The 27,101-nt window shown below is 39.3% G+C and overlaps 2 protein-coding genes across 3 annotated transcripts in view; one reads left to right on the top strand and one right to left on the bottom strand.

The window, feature by feature from the left end:
* The window catches only part of LOC134676429 (zinc finger protein 722-like), a 144,036-nt gene that overhangs the window by 37,525 nt on the left and 79,410 nt on the right, over positions 1-27,101 (top strand). The window lies entirely within an intron of this gene.
* Positions 306-26,112, bottom strand: LOC134676415 (aldo-keto reductase family 1 member B1-like). 2 transcript variants are annotated; one of them, XM_063534802.1, is made up of 7 exons: positions 25,977-26,112; positions 22,416-22,558; positions 12,100-12,241; positions 11,137-11,331; positions 7,035-7,234; positions 2,341-2,496; positions 306-435 (listed from the first exon to the last, which is right to left on the bottom strand). In XM_063534802.1, exons 1-7 carry the CDS (start codon positions 26,046-26,048, stop codon positions 390-392), a joined length of 954 nt encoding a protein of 317 aa, XP_063390872.1. In that variant the 5' UTR covers positions 26,049-26,112; the 3' UTR covers positions 306-389. The 2 variants fall into 2 exon arrangements, with proteins under 2 accessions (XP_063390872.1, XP_063390873.1); XM_063534803.1 differs by lacking the exon at positions 25,977-26,112 and adding an exon at positions 25,073-25,281.

Genomic DNA, 27,101 nt, shown 5'->3' with positions numbered 1-27,101 from the left:
CCCCATGAGTTTTTCGGAATTTATGTACGAAATATCATTTGATATTTACCAGTTGCTTTTCGGTGAAGGAATACATCGTGAGGAAACCGGATTAATCCCAATAAGGCCTAGTTTCCCCTCAGGTTGGAAGGTCAGATGGCAGTCGCTTTCGTAAAAACTAGTGCCTACGTCAAATCATGGGATTAGTTGTCAAGCGGACCCCAGGCTCTCATAAGCCGTGGCAACATGCCGGGATAACGCGAGGACAAAGATTATCCAGTCAATGAAACCGGATCGTGTTCGGATATTTCACATTGAAATACAAATTATTTACAACAATTTATTATACATAAAATATGCACGCACTAACAGAATATACATATAAACATAACAAGACCATTACACATAGTTTAGAACTCGTCGTTTTCAAAAGGATGGTACTTGTGGCCAAGAGACCTGTAACAAAAAAAAACATATACATTTTGTGCATTACTTTTCGATCGTCGCGACATCTATTGTCGAGTAGCGGTACTGATAATTCCGCTACTGAAGAAAAATGAACTTACTGCTAAAACAATCTACAACTATAGTTCGTTTTTAGCATTAGAAAAAACTTGAAAGAAGGTAAGAGGTCTTTTAATTGAAAAACGTTTTTAAAAAATCACTAACTATTACTTATGAAAGCAGAAGAATATAAATGATCGTATTAGATTCATAATTGTTACATATTTGCCGTAATTTATTTTTAATATATGTTTTTCAATTAAAATGTTGATTTTACTTTTAATTTCTAATGCAAAAAAAAAAATATTAGAAGCAGAAGGAGTTGGAAGTAGCGTTTCGAGTTATAACATTAGCTGAAAATTGTTGAGCATTAGAGTTATTGTTCGCCGCGACATCTATTGTCGACTAGCAGTACTGATAAATTCCGCTACATGACGCTAGATGTCGACTACGAAAGTAACCTGCGTTTTGGTAAGAAAACTGATGTATGGAGCACTCTCACTTATATTTCTCTAGGGCCGCTTCCCTATATGAAGGATCGCTCTTCTCAAACTTTTTTGGTGGCGAACCTTTTTGGAAAGCGAAATATTTGACGGAGTCCCAGCTTTAAAAAGTCCTCCTTCATCATGGAACCGTGAACAGACATAGAAGAGCAGGTTTACGGGTCCCTAGGGGTCCGCGGAGAACACTTTAGAATGGCTGCGCTATGGGTTTACATTATACTCTGTATCTTTATGTATTTAAACAAGAGTAAACGAAATCTACCCTCAAATAGCTCCTTAACCCGTCGACTGCCTTGTCCCGTATACGTCACAGACAATTTGTACTTTAATTTACAATTTCAAGGTTATTAATTCAATACCAAATTTTTGACACGAGCGTTTGAGGGGTTAAGCCAGTTGAGGGCAGATGAAAACATTACACGATCAAATAATGTAGGTTAAAGTCAGGTCGTTCAGTGACAGATCCAGGCGGTTTTGTATTTGGTTGGTTAACCAATAAATGTTATAACTACCCGAAAATTTACAAATTGTTTACTTTTATTTAGATACCTAAAGATACAGACTATAGGCTTGCGCCCGTGACGTTGGCGTCATCATCATCATCGTCTCAGCCACAAGACGTCCACTGCTGAGCATAGGCCTTCCCCCTTGATGGGGGGTGAATGCCATAATCGCCACGCTTGGCAGGCGGGTTGGCGATCGCAGTCGAGTACACCGAATTTGAGGGACGCTGCTGCCCGTCCACCGGTGGTCTTGGACGTAGTTTAAGGACATACCCGGGTCCGGGTCCGGGGACGTTGGCGTGTGAGTGAAATTTTCCTTTATGACGTTAAGCGTTGAAAGGGTTAACTCTCGCGGCCCACGAATCTCCCGTTGACGTTGAAAGAGTCGATCAAGTCCAAGTCCTCCTTGGACAGCTTGAAGTCGAGCACGTCGAAGTTGGACGCGATCCTGGACTTGGTCACCGACTTCGACTACTTACGCGGTCATGGGCACGAATCGGCCGTTTACGTTGAAAGAGTCGATCAAGTCCAAGTCCTCCTTGGACAGCTTGAAGTCGAAGTTGGACGCGATCCTGGACTTGGTCACCGACTTCGACTACTTACGCGGTCATGGGCACGAATCGGCCGTTTACGTTGAAAGAGTCGATCAAGTCCAAGTCCTCCTTGGACAGCTTGAAGTCGAAGTTGGACGCGATCCTGGACTTCGTCACCGACTTCGACTACTTACGCGGTCATGGGCACGAATCGGCCGTTTACGTTGAAAGAGTCGATCAAGTCCAAGTCCTCCTTGGACAGCTTGAAGTCGAAGTTGGACGCGATCCTGGACTTCGTCACCGACTTCGACTACTTACGCGGTCATGGGCACGAATCGGCCGTTAACGTTGAAAGAGTCGATCAAGTCCAAGTCCTCCTTGGATAGCTTGAAGTCGAACACGTCGAAGTTGGACGCGATCCTGGACTTGGTCACCGACTTGGGTATCACGATCACGCCGCGGTCGATCTGGTATCTGGAATAACGGTTTTGGAAAAAATGACATTTTTAGTACAGTCGCCATGAGATATATCGGAGCGGCCAAGCTGCTCACAAATATCTGAGCACGCCTCTATTGTCAAGGCGTTAGAGTGCGTGTTCAGATATTGTGAACACCTTGGCCGCTCCGATATATCTGATGGCGACTGAACAAGCAAAAAATTTAAGTACCTTTTGAATAACATCAAACTAGTTTTTATGTTGCTGGATTCGTCAATCTATGCGTCCATAGTTAAAACGGCCGTTTTTGTTTTGAGTTCGTACATCGACGAATCCAGCATCATAAATCATAAAAACTAGTTTGATGTATTCAAAAGGTACTTAAATACATAATACAATACAGTACGTAGCGGCCAACTTTTTTAAATATCTTTCGTTAAATTTAAACTTACTTAAATAATCACGATTTTTTAGCAGTGGCGCTAGTGTGCGCGTTGATGGGCTCTTGACTTTTAGCGCCACTTGCACCACCCCACTAACCCTGTGTTAACCGGTTAAATCGTTAACTTACTGTCAAATTGTACTGGTAACCATGGTAACGCAAAGGTTTAACCGGTAAACCCTGGGTTAGTGAATGGCACAAGTGGCCCTTAACAATTTTATTAAGGCCCACTTGCACCATCCCACTAACCCGGGGTTACGAGGTTTAACCGTCAACCCAGTGTCAAATTGTACTGGTAACCATGGTAACTAACCGGTTTAACCGGTTAACCCCAGGTTAGTGGAATGGTACATGTGGGCGTAACACACCAGTGATAGAACATGGGTCAAAGGCGATGACCTTTGCGATAAGGTACAAACTTCGTCAGTTTGTGTCTAGTACAACGCCATCTACCGACAAATTGGTTAAACTTTTCATCAATAATTTAACCTCCCGAGACCCAATGACAGTTGTTTTGTTTTTGAATTTAGAACCCTTAGTTACACAACACAGACAAAACATCCTCCATACTGAGCATAGTCGCGCTACCCCGTCTGCCACGCATACGGTAATTTTACTCCATGTCGAGTCGAAAGTGTCTTTGTGTGACGTCCGTGTCTTTGAACGCACCAATCACGGCCCGGGACTTCGCTCACCTCGTCCCGCGCACCCCCGCATTTTCGGCATCATCGGTTGCATGAAATAATTGCTCTAAACTCGGTCTAGAGGATCCCTAGTCTATGGGAATATGTACACAAATTTGTACGCGGGGTCTTAGGCCCACTTGCACCATTCCACTAACCCGGGGTTAAGCGGTTAAACTATTAACCTAGTGTCAAATTGTATGGCTGACCATGGCAACTCCTGGTTTAACCGGTTAACCCCGGGTTAATGGAATGGTGCAAGTGGGTTTTAGGAGGTTAAATGTACAATCGTACGTTTAGCTGTTACGTCGACCACGGAGCGAGCTTCCATATTGAATATTAAGCGCAGATAGTGTTTATATGATGGCATTTACTAAAGCACCCGAAATTGAATAACAAGCGAGACTAAACTGAAAATCGTAGTTCAAGATCAAAGTAAGACAATGTTGCCACTTTTTACTAGCGCGTCTTGTATTTATGTAAAAATAAGTAAATAAAAGTACTTTTTTAAATCGTAGGAGTAAAATTACCAATAAGTAAATTATCTTAGCGTGTTTATTTATAAAAAGGAATTTACTATTTTACAAACAATTTATTGCATTGGCAACATTGTCTTACTTTTTTTGGTCTTGAACTACGATTTTCAGTTTATAGTTCGTTTTTTTAGCATTAGAAACAACTTGCAAGAAGGTAAGCTCTTGATATGTCTTGTAATTGAAAAACGCTTTTTAAAAATCAGTAACTATTACTTATGAAAGCAGAAGAATATAAATGATCGTATTACATTCATAATTGAAACATACACTCAGCGTCAAAAAAATCGCACATCTTAACTTTTTTCTTTCAAACGGTTTTAAACCTTATACAGTAGAGTCCGGTTAGTACGACTCCGCATATAACAACCAACCGCTTATAGCGACGTAAGTATAGGCACTTGTTTGGTTTTAATACAAGTTACTATGAAAGCACAACCGTTTATAACGACTCCGCTTATAACGACCGATCGCTTTTAACTAACGGAAATTGACTCAAAATCCGTCCGTCAAGTCCGGTTACAACGACGAGCGACGTAGTTTTTACAAATAAATTATTGGTAAGAAGCTTACTCCGTCCCGCGCACCCAACTCTCCTCCCCCTTTTGCATATAGGGAGCAAGATGAAATGGATAGTCATGCGACTTTTCGTAATCTTGCAAACTAAATAAAACAATTCCCATTATTCGATTGAGCTTAAACTTCACACACATAATAAAAAAAATAAGATAAATAAGATAATTATGTAAGTTGGGTGACAATGCAATATTTTGGTAGGTACCTTCGAGCTGATCTGTCGATGGACACAGGAGGTGGCCACAGGAACTATGTGATAAAACAACGTCATCTTGATTAGATCCCCAAGAATTACGACTTTTTATTTTACGGGATTCGAGTAATTTGCGGATGACGAGTGAGGACGCGTACCTTGATGAAAAGTGGCTTCTTCTAAACACACAAGTCTCTCCATTTAAGACATGGTGTTGTAATACTAACGTAAATATATATTTTAAAAGAAATGTTTTATTTCTTTGATTGTCGCATAAGTATTAATAAATACAAAATGATGTAATTATTTTGATTAAAAAATATATTAAAATTGGCGGCTCGTTTTGTACGACGTCCGGTTAGTACGACGTAATATCAGCGGTCCCTTGAGTGTCGTTATAACCGGACTCTACTGTAATATATAAGGCAAGATAGGACTATGGGGCCTTATTTGAAAGGTTATGAAACCCTCTATTGGAAAATGACGTAAAATGGACGATCTACCCAGATACAAAAAGAAAATTTTCAGGAAAAACGAATCGACGTGTATTCAGGTTAAAATTGCAGAGAATAAAAACACTACAAAATCAACAGATACGGAAAAAAACAAACTTAAAACTAAACTTAAAACCTAGTGCTGCCTCCTCTTGCCCTCCCAGTAGCTTCCATGTGATCATTCATGACTGTCATGAGTGCCACGATGTGTTTTTGAGGAAAGTTGTTCCACTCCTCAATAATGGCGTTTTGAAGCCTGTCGAGAGTGGCAGGAGCAGGATCAGGCGACCGAACCCGCCGGTTTAGCTGATCCTAGTGATGTTCGATTGGGTTCAGGTCAGGGCTCCTTGCTGGCCACTCCATTACCGGGATCCCAACCTCCCACAGTTAGTCTCACCCAAACAACGCAGTGTGACAGCGGGCGTTGTCATGCATAAACTGGAAGTTGGGTCCAACAAAACCATCATATGGGATCACATGCTCTTCCAAGAACACCGTTATGGAACGCCGAGCAGTCAGGGATCCCTGCCTGTGACCACCTTCAGTGCGGGAAATGCACAGGAGATCAGTTTACTCGTCGATCGAAATGCCGCCCCAGAACATGCGAGATCCGTCCCCTAAGCAGACGGTTTCTTCAGTGCAGGGCTGCGTAAATTGCTGTCCCTGCCTCCTACACACTCCCCTGCACCTGTCGTTGGTGTAAAGGCACACCCTCGTCTCGTCGGAAAAGAGGACATTCCTCTATTGTTCAAACGTCCAATCTTCGTGCAGTCGGCAAAATTGCCTCCTGGCTATTCGATGCTATTGCTTTAATTGGGGGCCTGTAGCAGCTCTACGGAGCAACATCCTCTTCTCTTCCGGCTCTCTTCCGATCGTAGAGATGCTTACTGCTGTTTTTTGAGCTGCTTGAAGCTGCTGCTGCAGCTCAACAGCCTCGGAGAAACGGTTCTGCAAAGAGTTCGATACAATGTACCGATTGTCTCTAGCGGAAGAGCAGTGTTGTCTTCCAGGTCCAGGCCTCCTGATGTAACCACCAGTCACCTGGAACCCCAGCAAGACTCAACGCACTCGGAAATCGCTTATGTTAAATCTTTCAGCAGCTTCTTTACTGCCTTAGTCTTCTTTGCAGCAGTGCCACCTCTTGAGCTACTCCTTCTGGACTGGTATCCATGTCCAAGGGTTTTTTCTTGCTGTAATGGTTCATTAATAACTTCAGTGACCTCTGGAGAGCGAATAAACCATAACTAACCTTTACCCTCCATTTTATACCCGTCCCGGATTGCACAACAACGGACCGATTAAAATTGGATCTCGGCCCTTTTTTAAACAAGACGCCTATGTTCGACGACGTTTGTTTTTACGGACAATGACGATTTATCTTTTTAAAGTTCATTAATTGCGCTTTCAAATGATACCAATATTGACAGGGTACAATGCATTAGATAAGAGCTATATTTGCTTGAAACGAATTTTTGGCGAGGTGCGATTTTTTTGACGCCGAGTGTATTTGTAACTTATTTTTAAAACGTGTTTTTCAATTAAAAGACACATCAAGATTGTTTACCTTATTTCTAATGCTAATAAAACCGAACTTTAGTGCTTTTATTAATGAACGAGGAGCGTAAATTGAACACCGAGACGAGCGAGTGTTTACCTGATGAGCACTTGTGCAGGGGTCTTGCCAAGTCTGTCAGCGATAGCCTTGAGCTTGGGGTCCTCCATGAGCAGGGGTTCTCCGGGCTTGGCCCAGGGTCTGTCCGGGGACCCCAGGGGCGAGTAGGCCGTCAGTTTGATGCCTCTGGCCTCGCAGAAGTCTTTTAGGCGCTTCTGGTTGAGGTACGGGTGGCATTCGACCTGGAAAAGAGAATTCTTTTTTTCAATATATTCAAGTGACAGTTATTTTTAAAAACAAGTTCTATTTAATAAATCGGGTAAGTAATATAATATATACCAATTATTAACATAACATTCACATGATATACGCTCACTTTGTATAATTTTGAATAATATAAGTTTTGCATTGTATAAAACCCAAATCGTATAATGTCAAAATGGCTAATTTGTTTTTGAATAACATTCAATGTAGATAATTTCATATTGTATAAAACTTGAATTTCATAAAAATTATATAGTCAAACGATCAAAAACTATATCAGTTACATGAGGGTCATTCCACCGTTTCGGGTGTTACACTTGAACTCATAAAATAAGGTTTTAATCGATATTGTAACAGGAACTACGAGGTTATAACTATTGATTCATCTACTACTTTGATAATATTTTCTTTTCCTGTACACACATAATTAAAGTATAAGACCAATAACGAGAGAATCACTAAAAAGTAACTGTTTCGGGCGTTACGCGAATTGGCCTATACCTTCTGACCATCAGTACCAAAATGCATATGTCAAGTAGTAATAGTTAGTATAGTCTACTGAAACACTGAAGTAACACTTAGTATCACTTTTTGTTTAATTTTAATAAAATAAATTACCTGTTTCGGGTGTTACTCATGGTTCGTTTCGGGTGTTACGAGTACGAAATTAAGACAGATTTATACGAAATTATGGCTAATTTTATTGAAATTATTGTCTTTTTAATAAATTCGATTAAAATCATAAGTAATAGATGCTGAATTAGTATTAAATACATTAATCTTAACAATAAAAACTGTTTCTCGAAGATATCATAATTATTTTTCTTTCGATTCGAATATTTCCGAAAATATTCACTTAATCAAAAAATGGTTGATGGTGACACCTATTCATTTTGAAAGATCTATCCAACGACACCCCACACCACAGGATTAAAGGCGACAAAAAATAAAAAATATTTTGTACTGGAGCTACCCTAAAAAAAAATTTGTTTTGTATTTTTTGTGTTACTACTTTGTCGCCATGATTGATTTTTGTATCCATGCCAAATTGCAGCTTTCTAGCACTAACCACCACGGAGAAAAGCCGGGGACGGACAGGCGGACGGTCACCACGTTTCGGGTGTTACACAACTTCAAACTTTAAAACATACGACTAAAGCAGACGCTAAAACAATAATTATTACACATTTGAATAGGTTCACATCATAGCCTTTCTTTGGCAAAACATGTTTGGCTGTAGTTAATTACGGGAAAAGTTACACATACTTTTATCTCTTTTTCGTTTCGAGTGTTACTTTGAGACCACAGTCTAGAATACTCTTCTAAAAACCAATTAATCCATGCTTTTTAATATTTTTAAAGACAAATTATAAAATTACGATATTTTACCTGAAATAACTGCGAGAAATTTGTAACAGTTTACATTTATTTTCTTTTTAATTAGTCTTGCCAATATTGCTGTATAAATTTAGTTTTACGCCTATCATTTAAAACGTTGCGATCAAGTACATGGAAAACATGTAAAAATGGTTTTTTTTCGGATATTTTTTCTGACATGAAGGTTTGGTATGTTTTCTATGGAAATAGGTTAGTATTGACTTCTTAAACCAATTTTCATTTTTGAACCCTGGGTAGCGTTTATTATGGAATGACCCAAGATCTAATAACATAAATGAATAATAAAATCCGGTAAATTATTGAACCATGGACCAATTTCGTTCTGGCGCTTCGCCGGCCGCTGCCGCGGCACGCACGCTTCGCTCGCTCGGCTCGCGCACTGTTTGTTCGCAGTTCAACCTAACACTCCTCCTCGGTTCGCTCGTCGTCGTACCTAACGGAGACCTGCTTTAGTAAAGAACAACCGCAGAAGATACTAATTACTTTGTTACATGTATGATCATATATTTTGGAAGGTATTTTTCTTATGTAATTATTATGTTATAATATATATAAGATATTTCAAATATCTTTATTTGTAATAATTCCTATAAGCTATAAATGTTATATAAAAAATAATTAGCCAATACAAACTTTATATTATTTATTAATATATACGAAGTATGTTAGAGAATTTCTACCATATATGTTATAAACATATATTTTTTGTTGGTAGCCCCAACGTGTGTTATATGTTGTGAATGATATTAAAATTAGATTATATCAAATGTTGGTATATATTATACGACGCACCCTAATAAATCAGATAGAAATATAAATAGTAGGCGAGTTGACCGTAACGTTTCATATAAATTCCATGTAATGTATTACATATAAATTCCATATTAACAAATGGTTTTGGCAAAAATTTCATTTTTGGTACAAGCTTTTATCGCTGACTGTACTTTTCTTACGGCAGACAACTAATACTCATCGAGACAATTCTAAAAACCCCTAACCCAATTGACAACATTTCATATTTTTAAGTGCTACTTTTTATTGTCTACATCGAAAAAACGCACTAATTTAAGGTACCCGTATTTTTTTTATTTTGCGTAAGTCCTATATTTTGGTCATAAAATCTATTTATATTGTTACTTGAAACAAAAGGGCGTATGTAACAAACGTCATTTGTGAGAATCGTGACGTCACGGATCTGTTTCATACACTGGAAAAAACGTTGAATTAATTTACGTTTGAGCATAGACAACAGTGCGAGTCACATAACTTCAAACGTTAAAAATAAAATCACAAATTAACAAGTGTCACAAACTTCAAAACTCAAGTCAAACGATTGGTTTTCATCCCGTTTTCAATAATATTTGTTTCTAGAAATGCCTCGTATTAAACATTGTTTTTTCAAAACATGCCAAAACAACACTGGTTTGTCGGCGAAAAAGAAGAAAGTACCGTATAGTCCATTAAAATGCAGGGTCGTTTGGAAAGTCGTGATAATTCAGTGTCGTAAATAATAAAATCACACAAGAAAAATATCCGAACAATGTGAACTGTTAGTAAACCATTGTCAAGTGTCACTGGTAGTGAAGTGACAATGACAATGACAATGTCAACCCAATCGGAAGTCATTTCTTTGCTTGTAGTGGCAGAACTGAAGCAGCTGGGTGACGTCAATTTCCGTTTTAACTATTTTTAGAGATTTTGAATACAAAAAATCGTAAAAAATATATAAAATATATTTTTTTGTAATCTACAGGAGCCCCTCTCGAAATGGTTTTCGATTTAGGGATATTGAAATTTTTGAAATGTTGTCAATTAGGTTGCGTTGTTTCATCACAGAGTTCCTATGGCCACCTCCTGTCTCCATCATCAGATCAGTTCGATGGTACCATAATATTGCATTGTCATCCGATTTATACGTGCATGCAAAATTTCAGCTCAATCGGAAACCGGGAAGTGGATCAAATTTAGCTTGCAAGATTTGATTACACACAGACAACGGTCAGGTGAAGCTAAATAAGCTTGTAAAAAGTAACTGATTTGACTAGTAGGAAAGGAAAATACTAGAGATGCAACGGATAGTTGTTTGGCTGGATACCGGATACCGGATATTCGGCCTGAACATCGGCCGAATATCCGGTCGCCGAATATTCGGCCAGCGGAACTATACCTACGTTTCGGTTTTCCAGGTGCGCATTTTGCGGGTTTGACCTGTTTCCTAGTAAACGTTCGCGCGGACTCGTTTCTCGGTCCGAAATGAGTGCGCGTGCAAGTCAGTGGAATGATTAAATTATTTTAATATAATAAACAAGTACGATTATGACCGTGTCCGATTCTTAAGTCCAATTTGTTTACTCCGAAATCAAGCAATGTTACTATCCGGTATCCGGCCAGATAGTAAAATAATGGCCGGATAGGCCGGATACCGGAATGTAACCGGATATCCGGTGCATCTCTAGAAAATACCGTATTATGTTGTCTGTACCTGGTTGACGACCGGCTTGACTTTAGCGACCTCCAGCACTCGAGTGATCTGCTTCGAGTTGAAGTTGGACACCCCGAGAGACCGCACCAGGCCTTCAGCGACCAGGGGCTCCAGGGCCTTCCACGTGTCCACATAGTCCACTTCAGAGAATTGGATCTTGCCGGCGGCGTCCACGGGGAAAAGTTCGCCGTCTTCCTGTAAAATTATTAAATACATTGATTACAAACCGAAATAAATGACAGAAAACAGTAATATTTATTGTGTAAACTGTGTAGATCCAAGAGGTATAACTAGGTACATTTTTTAGGGTTCCGTACCCAAAGGGTAAAACGGGACCCTATTACTAAGACTTCGCTGTCCGTCCGTCCGTCCGTCTGTCACCAGGCTGTATCTCACGAACCGTGATAGCTAGACTGTTGAAATTTTCACAGATGATGTATTTCTGTTGCCGCTATAACAACAAATACTAAAAACAGAATAAAATAAAGATTTAAATGGGGCTCCCATACAACAAACGAGATTTTTGACCAAAGTTAAGCAACGTCGGGCGTGGTCAGTACTTGGATGGGTGACCGTTTCTTTTTGCATTTTTTTTCCGTTTTTTTTTTCATTGTGGTACGGAACCCTACGTGCGCGAGTCCGACTCGCACTTGCCCGGTTTTTTTGGTAAGTATCAACAGTTTTACCTAGAGATGCAACGGATAGTTGTCGCACCTGTCACCGTGGAGAAACTGGCCAGGCGTGGCTCACTCCGCGATTTCGTCGCTTTGCTACAGGTAGCTAAAAGTGCATCCGTTCCACACCAATTTCGGTGGCTAGCCATAATCCGCGCGTGGCGCTGTCGCCGCCTAGCGGCCATATCTGTGCTGATCGTGACAGACGCGTTTTGTTAGAGAGCGAGTCTTCTGTACCTAGTACTATTATTTATTCTGTGGCCTGGCCTATTGCTTGTATACGGCGTACCTTGTAGGCCTGAGGCCAGTGGATGAGGTACAGGTCTAGGTATTTAAGGCCGAGGTTCTCCAAGGTCTTGAGCAGAGCGCCCCGCACGAGGTCCGGACGGTGGAACGTGTTCCACAGCTTCGAGGTGATGAAGAGGTCCTCTCTGAAACCAAAGGTTTAGGCATTAGAATAGAATCCTTTATTGCAAACCAAGACGGCTGTCCATAAATAACATCATGTATTTTTGACCCCCCCCCCCCCCCTAAAATCATGCTTCGAATGACCCCGTTTCCTCCTACGTCATGCTACTATCATCCGAGATCCAGACCCCCCCCCCCTAATTTGAAATGACGTAATTTATGAATAGCCCCATGGTACCTAATAAAGTTGTTACAATAAAAAAAAATTAGAACACATGGCACATGTACTAAAGTTATACCAAGATAAGTCTGCAACGGCTTTGATAGCACACGCAGTGCAAGTGTTATTTTATAATTCAAACTTATATGAAATTATAATCTATATGTCGCAGACCGTTTGTTATGACGGCTGCGTCTGATGGAATGTCAAGCAGTGTCAAATATTCAGATTATTGATTATTATTTATCATGGCTGACGACCCGCTTACATATAAATAACACTTGCACTGCGTATGCTATCAAAATCGTTACAGACTTTTCTTATTCTATCTCTAACGATGTTTTCTATATTTATATATAAACATCGATTTCAAAAATATGTTAAGAATTGTCTTGAACAAACTATTACCCCTTGCTTCATAACTCAAGTAACCATTTTAGAGACGAATACCGTTACCTAGTTTGCGCCAGGAACAACGCCATCTAGCAGACAATTAGTGCAACACCGATACTAATTCACTTATATGAGAAACTGCACTTATAAAATGTAGTATATTTTTTTCTGAAAAGAAACAGTGCGGTGGGACCATGGTAATATTATCGCCTAAGAAATAAAAAGAATGCGAATAAAACGACTTGGAAAGTATTAATTACGGGAAAAATTTAACCTAGGAATTAAGGTGGTTCGCCTAGGTTACTCAAAACTTAACTCTCGCTAGATGGCACCACTTTTGCAAAATTTCAGATTTTATTTTTTTGTGAAATGGTCTTGGTATTTGTATACTTAAAAGTATGTTTCGCGCACTCTTTAAGTAAATATTGAACTATTAAAATAAACATTGAATACTTCATTGTGCAAAAACCACCTTTTTAATTCGACGGAGTGTTGCTGTCACGCTTTTTCCTACTATTACTCACACATGCAAACAGTGTTTCCGTGATCCTTGTAGTAGACAATTTCACACAACGTAAGTATGTTGCAATAGCGTAACGGTATGTTCGTGGAAATACGTGCAAGAGGATTGGGGTTCAAGACTGGTGCGAGTAGGTAATTTCTTTTTGTTTCTCCTTTGTGTTATCTTACCTTTAAACAAGCAATTATTAGATATATAATTATTTATTTATATATTTGGATGGTATCAGAAACGGCTCTAACGATTTCGATGAAATTTGCTATAAGGGGTTTGATCTCTTAGCTCTATGAGAAAACGCGCATTTTTGAGTTTTTATGTTTTGTAAGCTTTGGTCGGTCTCCCAAATATTCAATCTCCGCTTGGCAACTAATCCCAGAATTGGCATGCGCACTAGTTTTTACGAAAGCGACTGCCCTGACCTTCCAACCCAGAGAGTAAACTTATTTGGATTAGTCCGGTTTCCTCACATTGTTTTCTTTCACCGAAAAATAGGTATCGGTGTATAAATAGGTAGGTATCATCATCATCATCATCATCATCATTTATTTATTTGCAGATAAAACATGGTAGGTACAATGCATGCAAATACAATTATATTAACATTACATCACCGGTAATGTCAAAATTAAAATTAATTACAAAAATCAAAAGAATAAAAATCCATTACAATTAAAATCATACTAAGAAATAAATTATATATATATTAAATGTCAGTTAATTAGTTTACCAATAAAATTAAGAAAATAAGTTAAAACAGAAGACAAAAAGAGAATACATAATCAGAGTAAACATATAAAAACAAATATTAATTTAATCTAAAGCTCTAGCAAAGTATTCTTTAATGGAACAATAGGGCTTACTAATAAAATATTGTTTCAGTTTTCTTTCAAATGTTTTAAAATCCTGGCATTCCTTTATATCCCTATCTAATTTATTATACACCCTTACTGCGGTGTTGTTTAAACTCTTGTCAAAATATCGAAAATTACTTTTAATTACTAACATGTCATCTCTATTTCTAAAATTACTGCGAACATTCTGTCTGGCTGTTTTGAATTGGTCTTTATTTTTAAAAACATAAACATAGGCATATGGAGTAAAGGTAAAGAGAAATAGCTGTTAAAATTTGATGCTCTATAAATATATATCTATGCGTCGTGTCAGGTACATCTGAACACCCTACAAGAAACCTTAGAGCCTTTTTCTGTTTTATGAGCACATCTTGTATGTTTATGCCATTGCCCCAGACTTCTATGCAGTACCTCATAATGCTCTCGAAATATGCATAATAAACCATTTTTAGAGTATTACTGTCTGCAAAACTGGATAAGCTCTTTAGACCATCAAATGCTATTTCGTACAAAAGTTCGAAAAATCATTGGTACGAGCCGGGGTTAGAACCCGCGACCTCCGAATTGCTTTCAGCTAGGCCAGCAGCGCTTCCCCCACATACTCAGTATTATCAGGTTTTTAAAAAATCAAAAACGATTACTTATGAAAGCAGAAGAATATAAATGATCGTATTAGATTTATAATTGTTACATATTTGCCGTAACTTATTTTTAAAATGTGTTTTTCAATTAAAAGACACGTCAAGATTGTTTACCTTATTTCTAATGCTAAAAAAAAATAAACTATAGTAATAATTGTGTTTTTCATTCATAGACAAAATCCATTATTTTTAACCACAGGAAATTTTATACACTTCTTTTTAGGGTTCCGTACCCAAAGGGTAAAACGGGACCCTATTACTAAGACTTCGCTGTCCGTCCGTCCGTCCGTCACCAGGCTGTATCTCACGAACCGTAATAGCTAGACAGTTGAAATTTTCACAGATGATGTATTTCTGTTGCCGCTATAACAACAAATACTAAAAACAGAATAAAATAAAGATTTGAATGGGGCTCCCATACAACAAACGTGATTTTTAGGGTTCCGTACCCAAAGGGTAAAACGGGACCCTATTACTAAGACTTCGCTGTCCGTCCGTCCGTCCGTCTGTCACCAGGCTGTATCTCACGAACCGTAATAGCTAATAGACAGTTGAAATTTTCACAGATGATGTATTTCTGTTGCCGCTATAACAACAAATACTAAAAACAGATTAAAATAAAGATTTGAATGGGTCTCCCATACAACAAACGTGATTTTTAGGGTTCCGTACCGAAAGGGTAAAACGGGACCCTATTACTAAGACTTCGCTGTCCGTCCGTCCGTCCGTCCGTCTGTCACCAGGCTGTATCTCACGAACCGTAATAGCTAATAGACAGTTGAAATTTTCACAGATGATGTATTTCTGTTGCCGCTATAACAACAAATACTAAAAACAGAATAAAATAAAGATTTAAATGGGGCTCCCATACAACAAACGTGATTTTTGACCAAAGTTAAGCAACGTCGGGAGGGGTCAGTACTTGGATGGGTGACCGTTTTCTTTTTGCTTTTTTTTGTTTTTTTTTTTGCATTATGGTACGGAACCCTTCGTGCGCGAGTCCGACTCGCACTTGCCCGGTTTTTGACCAAAGTTAAGCAACGTCGGGATTGGTCAGTACTTGGATGGGTGACCGTTTTTTTTTGCTTTTTTTTTGCATTATGGCACGGAACCCTTCGTGCGCGAGTCCGACTCGCACTTGCCCGGTTTTTATTGCAGTGAGGATGTCCTGATTGTAAAAATCAGAGAGATTAGGAAGAGTATAATTTCTAATTATCTTTGTAAAAATAAAAGAATACGTGTAGCCCATACTTAATAATCGATTTATGATAATAAGAAAAATTAAATAAAAATAAAAAAACAATACGAAATTTAGGTGTAACAAAAATACAAAAAGTTATGTTCCAGCATACAATGACTGGGGATCGAACCGGGAATCTTCCGTTTGCAAGCAAAAAAGCGACTGTTTGCATAACACGCCATGATAGTTCTTAGCTAAGCTGACGAACTTCTCGCTTAGGTCAATTAACTACCTGTCAAATATCAGTGTCAACAAAATTGCACTAAACATGACGGCACTCCAAATTCGAGCCGTGGTCAGCCCGGCAACGTCGGAAATGGTTTGGCAACGTCGCAAATGTATCTGTACACGACATTTGTGACACACACATACGTAAAATTGTTGAAAAGTTAACTATAATTTTTGCATGATTTCTGTATGAAACATTGTTTTCCTGTTAATTTCGCGCAAACGAATATTCGAAAGAAGATAAATGCGGAAATATTTGTGTACTAATAGTGTGTAGTTACTTAATACTCAAATTCTCAAACAACCGTCAAGAGGAGGTGAGGCTGACCCAACGGTGCTGAATCTAGATGGGAGACCTCTAGATGAAGTATCACACTTTAAATATCTTGGAAGCACTATCCGGCGTGATAACACCCTAGCCTCGGAGATACCTTCACGTATCGCCAACGCCGCTGCTAATTTCGGACGACTCACAGATCGCGTCTGGAGGTCCCATGATCTCAAGCTCGAGACAAAAATTAGCGTCTACAGGGCGCTAATCATTCCTGTCCTTTTATATGGAGCAGAGACATGGTGCCTCTACAAAACAGACATAAAGAAACTAGACACTTACCACCTGAGGTGTTTGCGGTCTATACTCAGGATTAAGTGGCAGGACCATGTTCCCAACTCCGAGGTCCTGCGTCGTTCCGGAATGTATGGCATGGAGGCCATACTAATGCAGCGGCAGCTCGGATGGTGTGGGCACGTCCTTCGAATGGATGATCACCGCTTGCCTAAAGCTGTCCTCTACTCTGAGTTGGCAGTGGGTAAGCGGAAGCACGGTGGTCAGCACCTGCGCTACAAGGACGTGCTCAAACGGCATCTGAGCGCTTGCGCCATCGACCCTGAGCATTGGGAGGAGCTTGCTGGAAGAAGGTCATCTTGGCGTTCTACCATCCATAACGGTGTCAAAATGTTTGAGGATAACCGTCTCAAAAGCTTAGACACCAAACGCCAATTACGGAAAGAGAGACCTAAGCCCTCCTACGTGTACACGCTCAACGAAGCTGGCCAACTGTATTGTCACACGTGCAATAGAGTGTTTAAGACCAAGTTCGGCCTGGCCAGTCACATAAGGGCTCACGCTAGACAGCGTCCATGATGTTTATCTGGGGTCGCCGTCATCGAAAACGATGAGGAGGACTATACTATTATTATTAATTTTGTGACCCAACTCTAACGATGTATAAAAAACATCGATTGCAAAAATTCGTTTTTAACGATTGTCCGAAACAAACTAGATTAAACTTATACTTCTTTTCATAACTCAAATAACCATTTTAGATACGAATACCGTTACCTAGTTTGCGCCAGGAACAACGCCATCTAGCGAACAAGTAGTGCAACACTGATACTAAATGTCGTTATTATAGATTTTGCCGTGTTAGTTTCGCTTAGGTCAGGGGTGCGAAACTCCCTAACTTCGGCCAAACTCGGCTCCGTTCGACTCAACATTGCTCCGAGCAATTATTAGGGTTGGCACCACTTGGCTTCCTTATGCGTGCACGACCACAGATAAGATAATCACTTGAATTTTGATTTCGTTATAAGTATTGATGAACGTAGCACTTACACCGCCGCTAAGACCTTCCTGTGCCGACTTGGGGGCCGATTTTTGGATTTCGACCACTCGATTTCGTGTATTTAAAAAAATAATATCTCCACTACTAGGCATTTAAATTCTACTAATAGAATTGAAATCGAGTGGTCAATACCAATAGATTCCAAATTTCGATCGTTCGTATTTCTAAAATTAGCATTTCGCCGTTTTCCACCGATTTTCAAGTTACGAAATCAAGCTATCAAAATCAAAAATAAAAATCAAAAGAAATAAAAAAAAACCGGGCAAGTGCGAGTCGGACTCGCGCACGAAGGGTTCCGTACCATCATGCAAAAAAAAAAAAACAAAAAAAGCAAAAAAAAAAACGGTCACCCATGCAAGTACTGACCACTCCCGACGTTGCTTAACTTTGGTCAAAAATCACGTTTGTTGTATGGGAGCCCCATTTAAATCTTTATTTTATTCTGTTTTTAGTATTTGTTGTTATAGCGGCAACAGAAATACATCATCTGTGAAAATTTCAACTGACGACGGACGGACGGACGGACGGACGGACGGACGGACGGACGGACAGCGAAGTCTTAGTAATAGGGTCCCGTTTTACCCTTTGGGTACGGAACCCTAAAAATCAAAAATAAATAAATTCAAAAATCGACCCCTTGTTCGACATCCGCATCCGCATTAAGCTCCGCATCGATTTTATGCGAATGCGGATCTTGAAAATAATGCGGAAGTTCCGCGGTTGCTAATATGCGCAACATCCCTGGCATAGACTGCTCACTCCATACGACCATACATCAGTTATGTTACCAAAAAGACTATTTAAAACGTCAAACTTCTATGAAATTATGACGTATACGTATGCTATCAAAATCATTACCGATTTTTTTTCACCTATAGTTCGTTTTTTTAAGCATTTGAAAGAACTCTACAGAAGCAAGCGTGCAGTTTTTATTAGGCTCTTTAATTATTAATAATTACTGAATTATCTAATGTAGCATGGTCAATACATATAATTTAGTTCAAATTATTACTGCTAAAAGTGCCGGGTTTGGAACCATAAGCTTACTTCTGCGAAGTTCTTTGTAATGCTAAAAAAAACGAACTATAACGATGTTTAAAAAATAAAACATCGATTGCTAAAATTCGATTTTGACAAGAGTCCTAAACAAAATCAATTGACCTCTTATTAAATTCATAACTCAAGTAACCATTTTAGAGACGAATACCGTTACCTAGTTTGCGCCAGGAACAACGCCATCTAGCGAACAATTAGTGCAACACTGATACCTTTGCTGATACCAAAGACATGTGTAACTTCGTAGGAAAAAACGTGCCTCGGAAATCAAGAAATAGTCATTCTCGGATAGATGCCGCACACACCTTTAGCCTATACTCGGCTAGATGGCGTGACGACACCGTTTCATATTTAACAATTTTAACACATATATTACGAGTATCAGTGAATGAACATGGATCAAAATGAAATAAAAATAATAAAATCATTTATCCATATAATTTTTTTTGATAATTTTATACGTTTTCATTTTGAGTTTTAGTTGTGTGTCGATAGATGGCAGTAAATGTACTGTGACTACAACATTTACAATGACAGGACCCCTCTATACTATCTATTCTTTTTGCTGATACTAACATTCATATAAATGTCGTTATTATGGTTTTGCCGTGCTTAACTCACTAGGTGACTAAGGCCCACTTTCACCATTCCACTAAACCGGGGTTAACCGGTTAAACCTGGAGTTACCATGGTTACCAGTACAATTTGACACTGGGTTAACGGTTTAACCGCTTAACCTCGGGTTAGTGGGATGGTGCAAGTGGCCCTTAGGGTGGTATTCTACCTGTGAAATTTCTCTGTCCAATCTGCAATGCGTCTCACTCTCTCATTAAGCAAAATGTGAGACAAAATACACATTGGACAATTGGAATCTCTTTTGCACCTCTAACCTCCACCAACTGAGGCCCACTTGCACCATTCCACTAACCCGGTGTTAACCGGTTAAACATGTAGCTACCATGGTTACTAGTACAATTTGACACTGGTTTGACAGTTAGACCGCTTAACCCCGGGTTAGGGGTCATCCATTAATTACGTCACACCAATTTCTAGGTTTTTTGACCCCCCCCCCCTTGTCACACTTGGTCACATTTGGCAAACCCCTCCCCCCCCTTGTCACACTTGGTCACATTTGGCAAACCCCTCCCCCTAGTGTGACGTCACATTTTCTTGACCCCCTCCCTCCCTCTAAACGTGTGACGTAATTAATGGATGACCCCTTAGTGGGATGGTGCAATTGGGCCTTAGTCTCTTATAACGCTAAGATCGGTTTTCCTATTATAGCGGTGCCGTCATATAGCGCGGGCGACTCCATACTATACGGCTAAATATGGATGTCGTAGTATTTGTATGGAGACGGCCGCTATATGACGGCACCGCTATCACAGAATAAATAATAGTACTAGGTACAGAAGACTCACTCTCTAACAAAGCGCGTCTATCACGATCAGCACAGATATGGCCGCTAGGTGGCGACAGCGCCACGCGCGGCTTATGGCAAACCCCAAAATTGGGGTCGAACGGATGTACTTTTAGCTACCTGTAGCAAAGCGACGAAATAAAGCACGCCTGCATCTTAGGGCCCCCCCACATCTGGCGTCTTTCGAGCGTCGGCGTCTACAATTCTATGGCCGACGTCGACGCAACGTCGACGCAACTGCGCAGCGACGTCATTTTCCATAGCGCTGGACCGACGCCGACGCTCGAAAGACGCCAGATGTGGGGGGGCCCTTAGGAAAAATACTTTGATATTTTACAAATCGTTCGCTAGATGTCGCTGTCCCCGGCGCAAACTGGCCAACGACGTGCTTCTTAAAAATTAGTATGCGACAGCTGCAAATTTGTCCATTTTAATTTTTGGAATAATATTAATTAAATATTAATTTTTGAATGCGATGTTTTATGACATTGGGTCATGCATCGTAGCTACATAGTCCGTTTTTTTTAGCATTAGAAAGAACTTCGCAGAAGTAAGCTTATGGTAGAGTTATGGTTCCAAATCCGGCACTTTTAGCGGTAATAATTTCAAGTAAATTATATGTATTGACCATGCTACATTAGATAATTCAATAATTATTAACAATTAAAGAGCCTGATAAAAACTGCACGCTTGCTTCTGCGGAGTTCTTTCTAATGCTAAAAAAAACGAACTATAGAGATATAACGGGTGTGGCCTGTAACATGAGCAAATAAGTAAAACGTAGATTGTATTCCTCAAACGGTAAAACTTTTGTTCAACAACTTTGAAAAATTATGAAGTATTTAGACTCCCTATTTTTCATACAAAATAAATATTATCCTCAATGAGACGCCATCGCCACGGCATATCATTGTGATTGACGTTGCTTGTCACGCCTTAAACATAACAAAATTCGCAATAGATTGTGTCTTTGAATAAACTTTAAAGTGTATTAAAAATCAAACTACAAGTTATTTTTAAAAGTCACTGAACAAATGTTGGTCAGTATGAGGAGTACCGCCTACAGTTTATTTTTTTGCTCATATTACAGGCCACACCCGGTAAATGAGCGTTTCCTAGAAATAAATGCATAATTCATTCATGTCTTCAAATTATTGACTTCTTGGGCTCATTTTACTCAGAATCATTTGTACATTCACGCCTCATACATGAAAAAATGTGTCCAAAAATTTTGTGTGAAATAATATTTTTCCAGTGCGTCACGTTCATACAAATAAAAAAATGTTTCATACAATAATGTGACGATCTGGAAAGGAAATCTTGGGACACATTTTTTCATGTATGAGGCGTGAATGTACGAATGATTCTGAGTAAAATGAGCCCAAGAAGTCAATATTTTGAAGACATGAATGAAATGTACATTTTTTTTGGAAAACGCTCAAATATTTTTTGGAAAAATAAGAATAAGCATAGACCGCGGTTATAGCCCAGTCCCCTGTCATGCCTCATTATTATTGCCTGTAAAGCCAGTCCCTAGATATCTGTCAATGTGTACCTCTATGTTAAGAAGCTGATCTTTTGACAGTTCCGTCCTTGAACTTGGCGGCGAGCGCGGCGCCGACCTCGGGCTCGTTTCCATACGCGAACGCGCAGTCGATGTGCCGGTACCTCTAGTCATTCGATTTTGAACCGTAATTCTTATAGTGGACATGCGTTTTTGTTTTAGGGCCCCCCCACATCTGGCGTCTTTCGAGCGTCGGCGTCTACAATTCTACGGCCGACGTCGACGCAACGTCGACGCAGCGTCGACGCAACTGCGCAGCGACGTCATTTTCCATAGCGCTGGACCGACGCCGACGCTCGAAAGACGCTAGATGTGGGGGGGCCCTTAAGTATGATTGCAAGTATGTTGCCGCTACGGACTAAAAGGTTATGAAATAAGCTGACCTCTTGACAGTTCCGTCCTTGAATTTGGCGGTGAAAAGGTTAAGAAATAAGCTGACCTTTTGACAGTTCCGTCCTTGAACTTGGCGGCGAGCGCGGCGCCGACCTCTGGCTCGTTTCCGTACACGAACGCGCAGTCGATGTGCCGGTACCCGATGTCGATGGCGTCTTTCACGGCTTGCGTCACTTCGCCGGGCTTGGACTGAAATTATTATAATAAACAATGTACAGGTTTATTCAACCTATGGGAGAAATAATATATTTTCACCACACCAGCTCGGAAAGGCTTACTTTGCACTTCAAAAACTGACAGCAAAGCTGCCCCCATCAAAAACCATTATGTTCATGAAAGAAATATATGGTTACATCATCTTATCATACTACTTATAATTCATATAATTATTCTGTCATTCTGATGTTTTGTTTTTAATACATAACGCAATTATGATAATTGCCAGGTCAAGACACCATATAAAAGCTTGATTAGTTTTTATATACCATGGCTAATAAGTCACGTTGATAACCCGCATATTATGTAAGTCACTGATAATAGATGCCTACGTCACGTGAAGTGTTTTTAATGTGCCTAAGTAGTATGTATTAATTTAATTAAAGCCCGGGCTTTATGGTATGGTATGGAGGCTCTACTAATGCAGCGACAGCTAAGGTGGTGTGGGCATGTCCTCCTTATGGATGACCGCCACTTGCCCAAAACCGTATTCTACTCCGAATTGGTGGAAGGCAAGCGGAAGCACAGCGGTCAGCATCTGCGTTATAAGGATGTGCTCAAAAGACACCTTAACACTTGCAATATGGACCCTGAGCGTTGGGAGGAGCTTGCTACAGACAGGTCATCTTGGCGGTCGATCATCTTTAATCGCATCAAATTGTTTGAGGAAAACCGCCTCAACATCTTAGATGCCAAACGCCAACAACCGAAGCCCTCTTACGCGTATACATACAACGCGGCCTACGCGGCTGGCCAACTCTATTGCAACACCTGCAGAAGAGTCTTCAAGACCAAGTTCGGCCTGGCCAGCCACATTCGGGCCCATAACAGGTTTGTTGACTGTTGAGGTCGCCGTCATCGAAAGCGATGAGGAGGACTATTAATTTAATTAGTTCTATGATGTACAAAATTGAGCAGGTATGAGGAAGGTTATGAAAATCAAGGAAGCGAAAGAGGTATGTCCTGGGTATGTCAGGATCGTAGCAAGTGGTAATCCGTGTAGTCTGCCTACCCCTCCGGGAAATAGGCGTGATTATATATATGTATGTAAATATTGTGTTGTATTGTTGTATTGAAGTGGCAATGGGGAGGCCACTATGGGTCGAAAAGTGCTCGAGTGGAGACCACGACTAGCAAGCGCAGCGTAGGACGTCCACCCACAAGATGGACGGACAACCTTGTTAAACGCTGGATGCGGGTCGCTTTCAACTGGTACGAATGGAGGTCCAAGGGGGAGGCCTATGTTGAGCAGTGAACGTCTTATGGATGAGATGACGATGATGATGAAATATTGTAAATACTATAATTGCATGTGGCAACCCAAGGTTGGAAGAGGCCTTTGGGCACACAGACAAATAAAATATGTATGTAAGAACTGTAGAAAAAAAATAAGATTTACTGTCTGAAATAAAGGATTATTACATATTACATTATATGTAAATAAATAAATGATTCAGTCGTCGTAAAGAGCATAAAATATTTTTTTGGGCCAATAGAAAACCGAATCCAGTTTTTTTTAAACTGGTTCCGAGCCCTGGAACCAACATGGCCAGACTAGTTGTCAAGTGGGTTGTCAATGATACCATGACTGTGCAGTGTGCAAATTCAGATTACGGGTCTTTATCTATGCAGTGTGTATACCAATTTATCTCTAATGGTATATCGAGTAATGGAGATTAGAGATAAGCACACAACATTAAGTACTTCTACTAGTTGTTCAGATTTTATAGATAATAACATTGAAGCAAGCTAAAAAAATAATAATTTTAAAATATTTATTTTTATATAGAATTAAATTACAATTATGACTTAGCACTAATCTTATTTTTAAGATTATATGGACTAAGGGACATGGGGAGCACACCCTATCAAATAATTGAATTACAATTAAATAATTGTTTAATTAAGTCTTTGTACATTTACCTCTATCAGTGCCTTTTTAGGGTTCCTTAGCCAATGGCAAAAAACGGCACCCTTATGGATTCGTCATGTCTGTCTGTCTGTCTGTCCGTGTATGTCACAGGCACTTTTTTAACAATAGCCTTAATATTACTTTTATCGTTCTTATTTATGTTTTCGATTACATCACTGGGAAAACTATTTAGAGCAAACTGTAAAATGGAATCAGCTGCTACTAGAAATATTGAGGCAACAAAGTTGCTCAATAATATCTGATCATGTCCTTACACACAAAAGTCATTTCCAAATATTTTTGTGTTGCTATGAGTTTGTAGTAAAATAAAACATAATGGGGAACAAATGGCACTCAATCTCATACATAACACAAAGTTTAAAGTTTTACAATTTTATTTGTATCACAATAGCCTCAATAATGTGATGATATTTAAATAAAGAACAACTTTTTGAGGTTATATAATAAACCGGTTGAAATTGGAACCATAAAGATTAAATAAACAGATTTTCTTCTAAAATCGTATCACATACAAGCTATCATAACAATATAATATATTTTAAAACATACAATACCTTCCATGTTCCGATGCCAAGTATTGGACATTCGAATCCGTTGTTAAAGGCTACTTTAGGCACTTTTGAAGCCATTTTCGAAGTGAATAGAGTTAGAAACGTCTTGAAGTATTGCAAAACACTGAGGAACTCAAATTCTACGAGTGAATATAGCGCTAGATAACTTGTGACGCGAAAAGATAAAGAAAACTCAGAGGAAACTTTGTTTTGATAGTTTTGACAGAATAGTATCCATAGTATCAAAATGCCGGATGCCGGTGACGGTGACGTCAGGGTTACATGATTTGACTGAGAGTTTAATAGTAAAGGCTTTTTAATTATATATTTTAAGTAATAAAAATGTCTCCTAAACGTATCTAAAAATAAAATGCCTGAGCATAATATGGTTGAGATAAAATAAGGCTATGCTTATATTAATTAGTAATACATTTGATCATGATTGCATATCATTAACAAATGCGTCACAACGCCATCTAGCGTCCAATAGCTACACCAGAGTCCAAAAACCCAAAAACGCAAGGACAGTATATTTGGTAAAACGCGGTATGAATTATGGGCTCTACAGACCTCTGTACTATATAGTACTATAGTCAGCCATTTCGGATTCATTTCGGCATTTGTTCAATCGATTGAATTTGTTTCACTGTAGCCAGCAATGTATCAAATAATAGTATGTTTGTGTAGAGTTCATTACTGCCATTAATATCTAATCCCTTCCAAAGTAATAAAAAAACCAGTTTCGTCTGTGCGGAAAGAGAATAGTCGTGGAATGTATGGGGCCCGGGGCCCATACATTTCACGACTCTTCTCTTTCCGAACAGACTCTATTAAATAACCGGCAATTTAACTAAAATGTAGCTTTATTCCAAAAGTGTCCAGTGACATTTAAACAATTTTAACTAACCTTCCACGTCCCAAGACCGATGGCGGGAATAGTTTTCCCATTGTTGAACGTAACGACCGGAACTTTGACCATTTTTTTTTCTGCACGTCCGACTCGCCGGGCACAGGAACGAGAAGTGATCAGCCAGTTGAGTTTATCACGTTTCCCGTTATCAGTTAAGTTTAGAGTCTGTGCGGAAAGAGAAGAGTCGTGGGATTTGAGGGCGCGCCAGTGCTATTTTATGGTTTTTGCTATGCTGACAACACTGGTCACGTGATTATAGTACGACACTAAAGGTCATGATACTTGAATCCCTTTTGTTCCGGTTTTTTACCACGGCTTACTAAACGGAGCCTGGTGGTGGTGTCGGCTCGTCAACTCAATGCTCTGATTTAGCGCAGGCACTAGTTTTCTTTTTAAAACACACTTGTAGATACTAAAAAGTGACAGTCCGATTGACAAAACTGCTAAAACTAGTTAAGAATCTGCCCAATACAACTGTAATTTTAGTACCAAACAAGATAGAGTCTCATATAAATACATAATACAGTACATAAGTACTGCCTAATCTGTGCAGTCCAACAGTTATTAAAAAACTGTTAAAACCGGGTAGATCGGGTAGAAATTGGGCAATAGAACTGTAATTTTATCTGGGATACATTTCACCCATTGTAAACTTGACTTGTAATGTATGTGTACATTATTAATAATAAATATGAATATGAATAAAAATAGTGCATAAGTAGGTAAGCCTTATTGGGATATGTCCGGTTCTCTCATCTCACGATATTTTACTTCGCCGAAAAGTCACTGCTAAATATGAAATATAATTTCGTAACTAACAGAACCTACAAATAAAGAAATATTTTATTAGAAAAAGTTTTATTCAGAACCACTAGGTTCTGAATAAAACATTTCTTTATTTGTAAGTTCGTTTACTAAAACGAACTTACAAATAAAGAAATGTTTTATTAGAAAAAGTTTTATTCTTTGTAATCGATCTCAGAATTAAAATATTCAATGTCACTTATGTTTGAGCTAGCTTCAGAACAACCGGGGACACTCATAGAACTATCTTCATCTGAACTGGATGTGCTTGAATCCGGCACGTAGATTACGAATTCTTGCATATCACCTAATTAGCGG

This window comes from Cydia fagiglandana, chromosome 24 (genome assembly GCF_963556715.1).
Source record: "Cydia fagiglandana chromosome 24, ilCydFagi1.1, whole genome shotgun sequence".
NCBI lineage: Eukaryota > Metazoa > Arthropoda > Insecta > Lepidoptera > Tortricidae > Cydia > Cydia fagiglandana.
The sequence above is the reverse complement of the archived record's forward strand: the minus strand, read 5'-3'. Positions and strand labels throughout refer to the sequence as shown.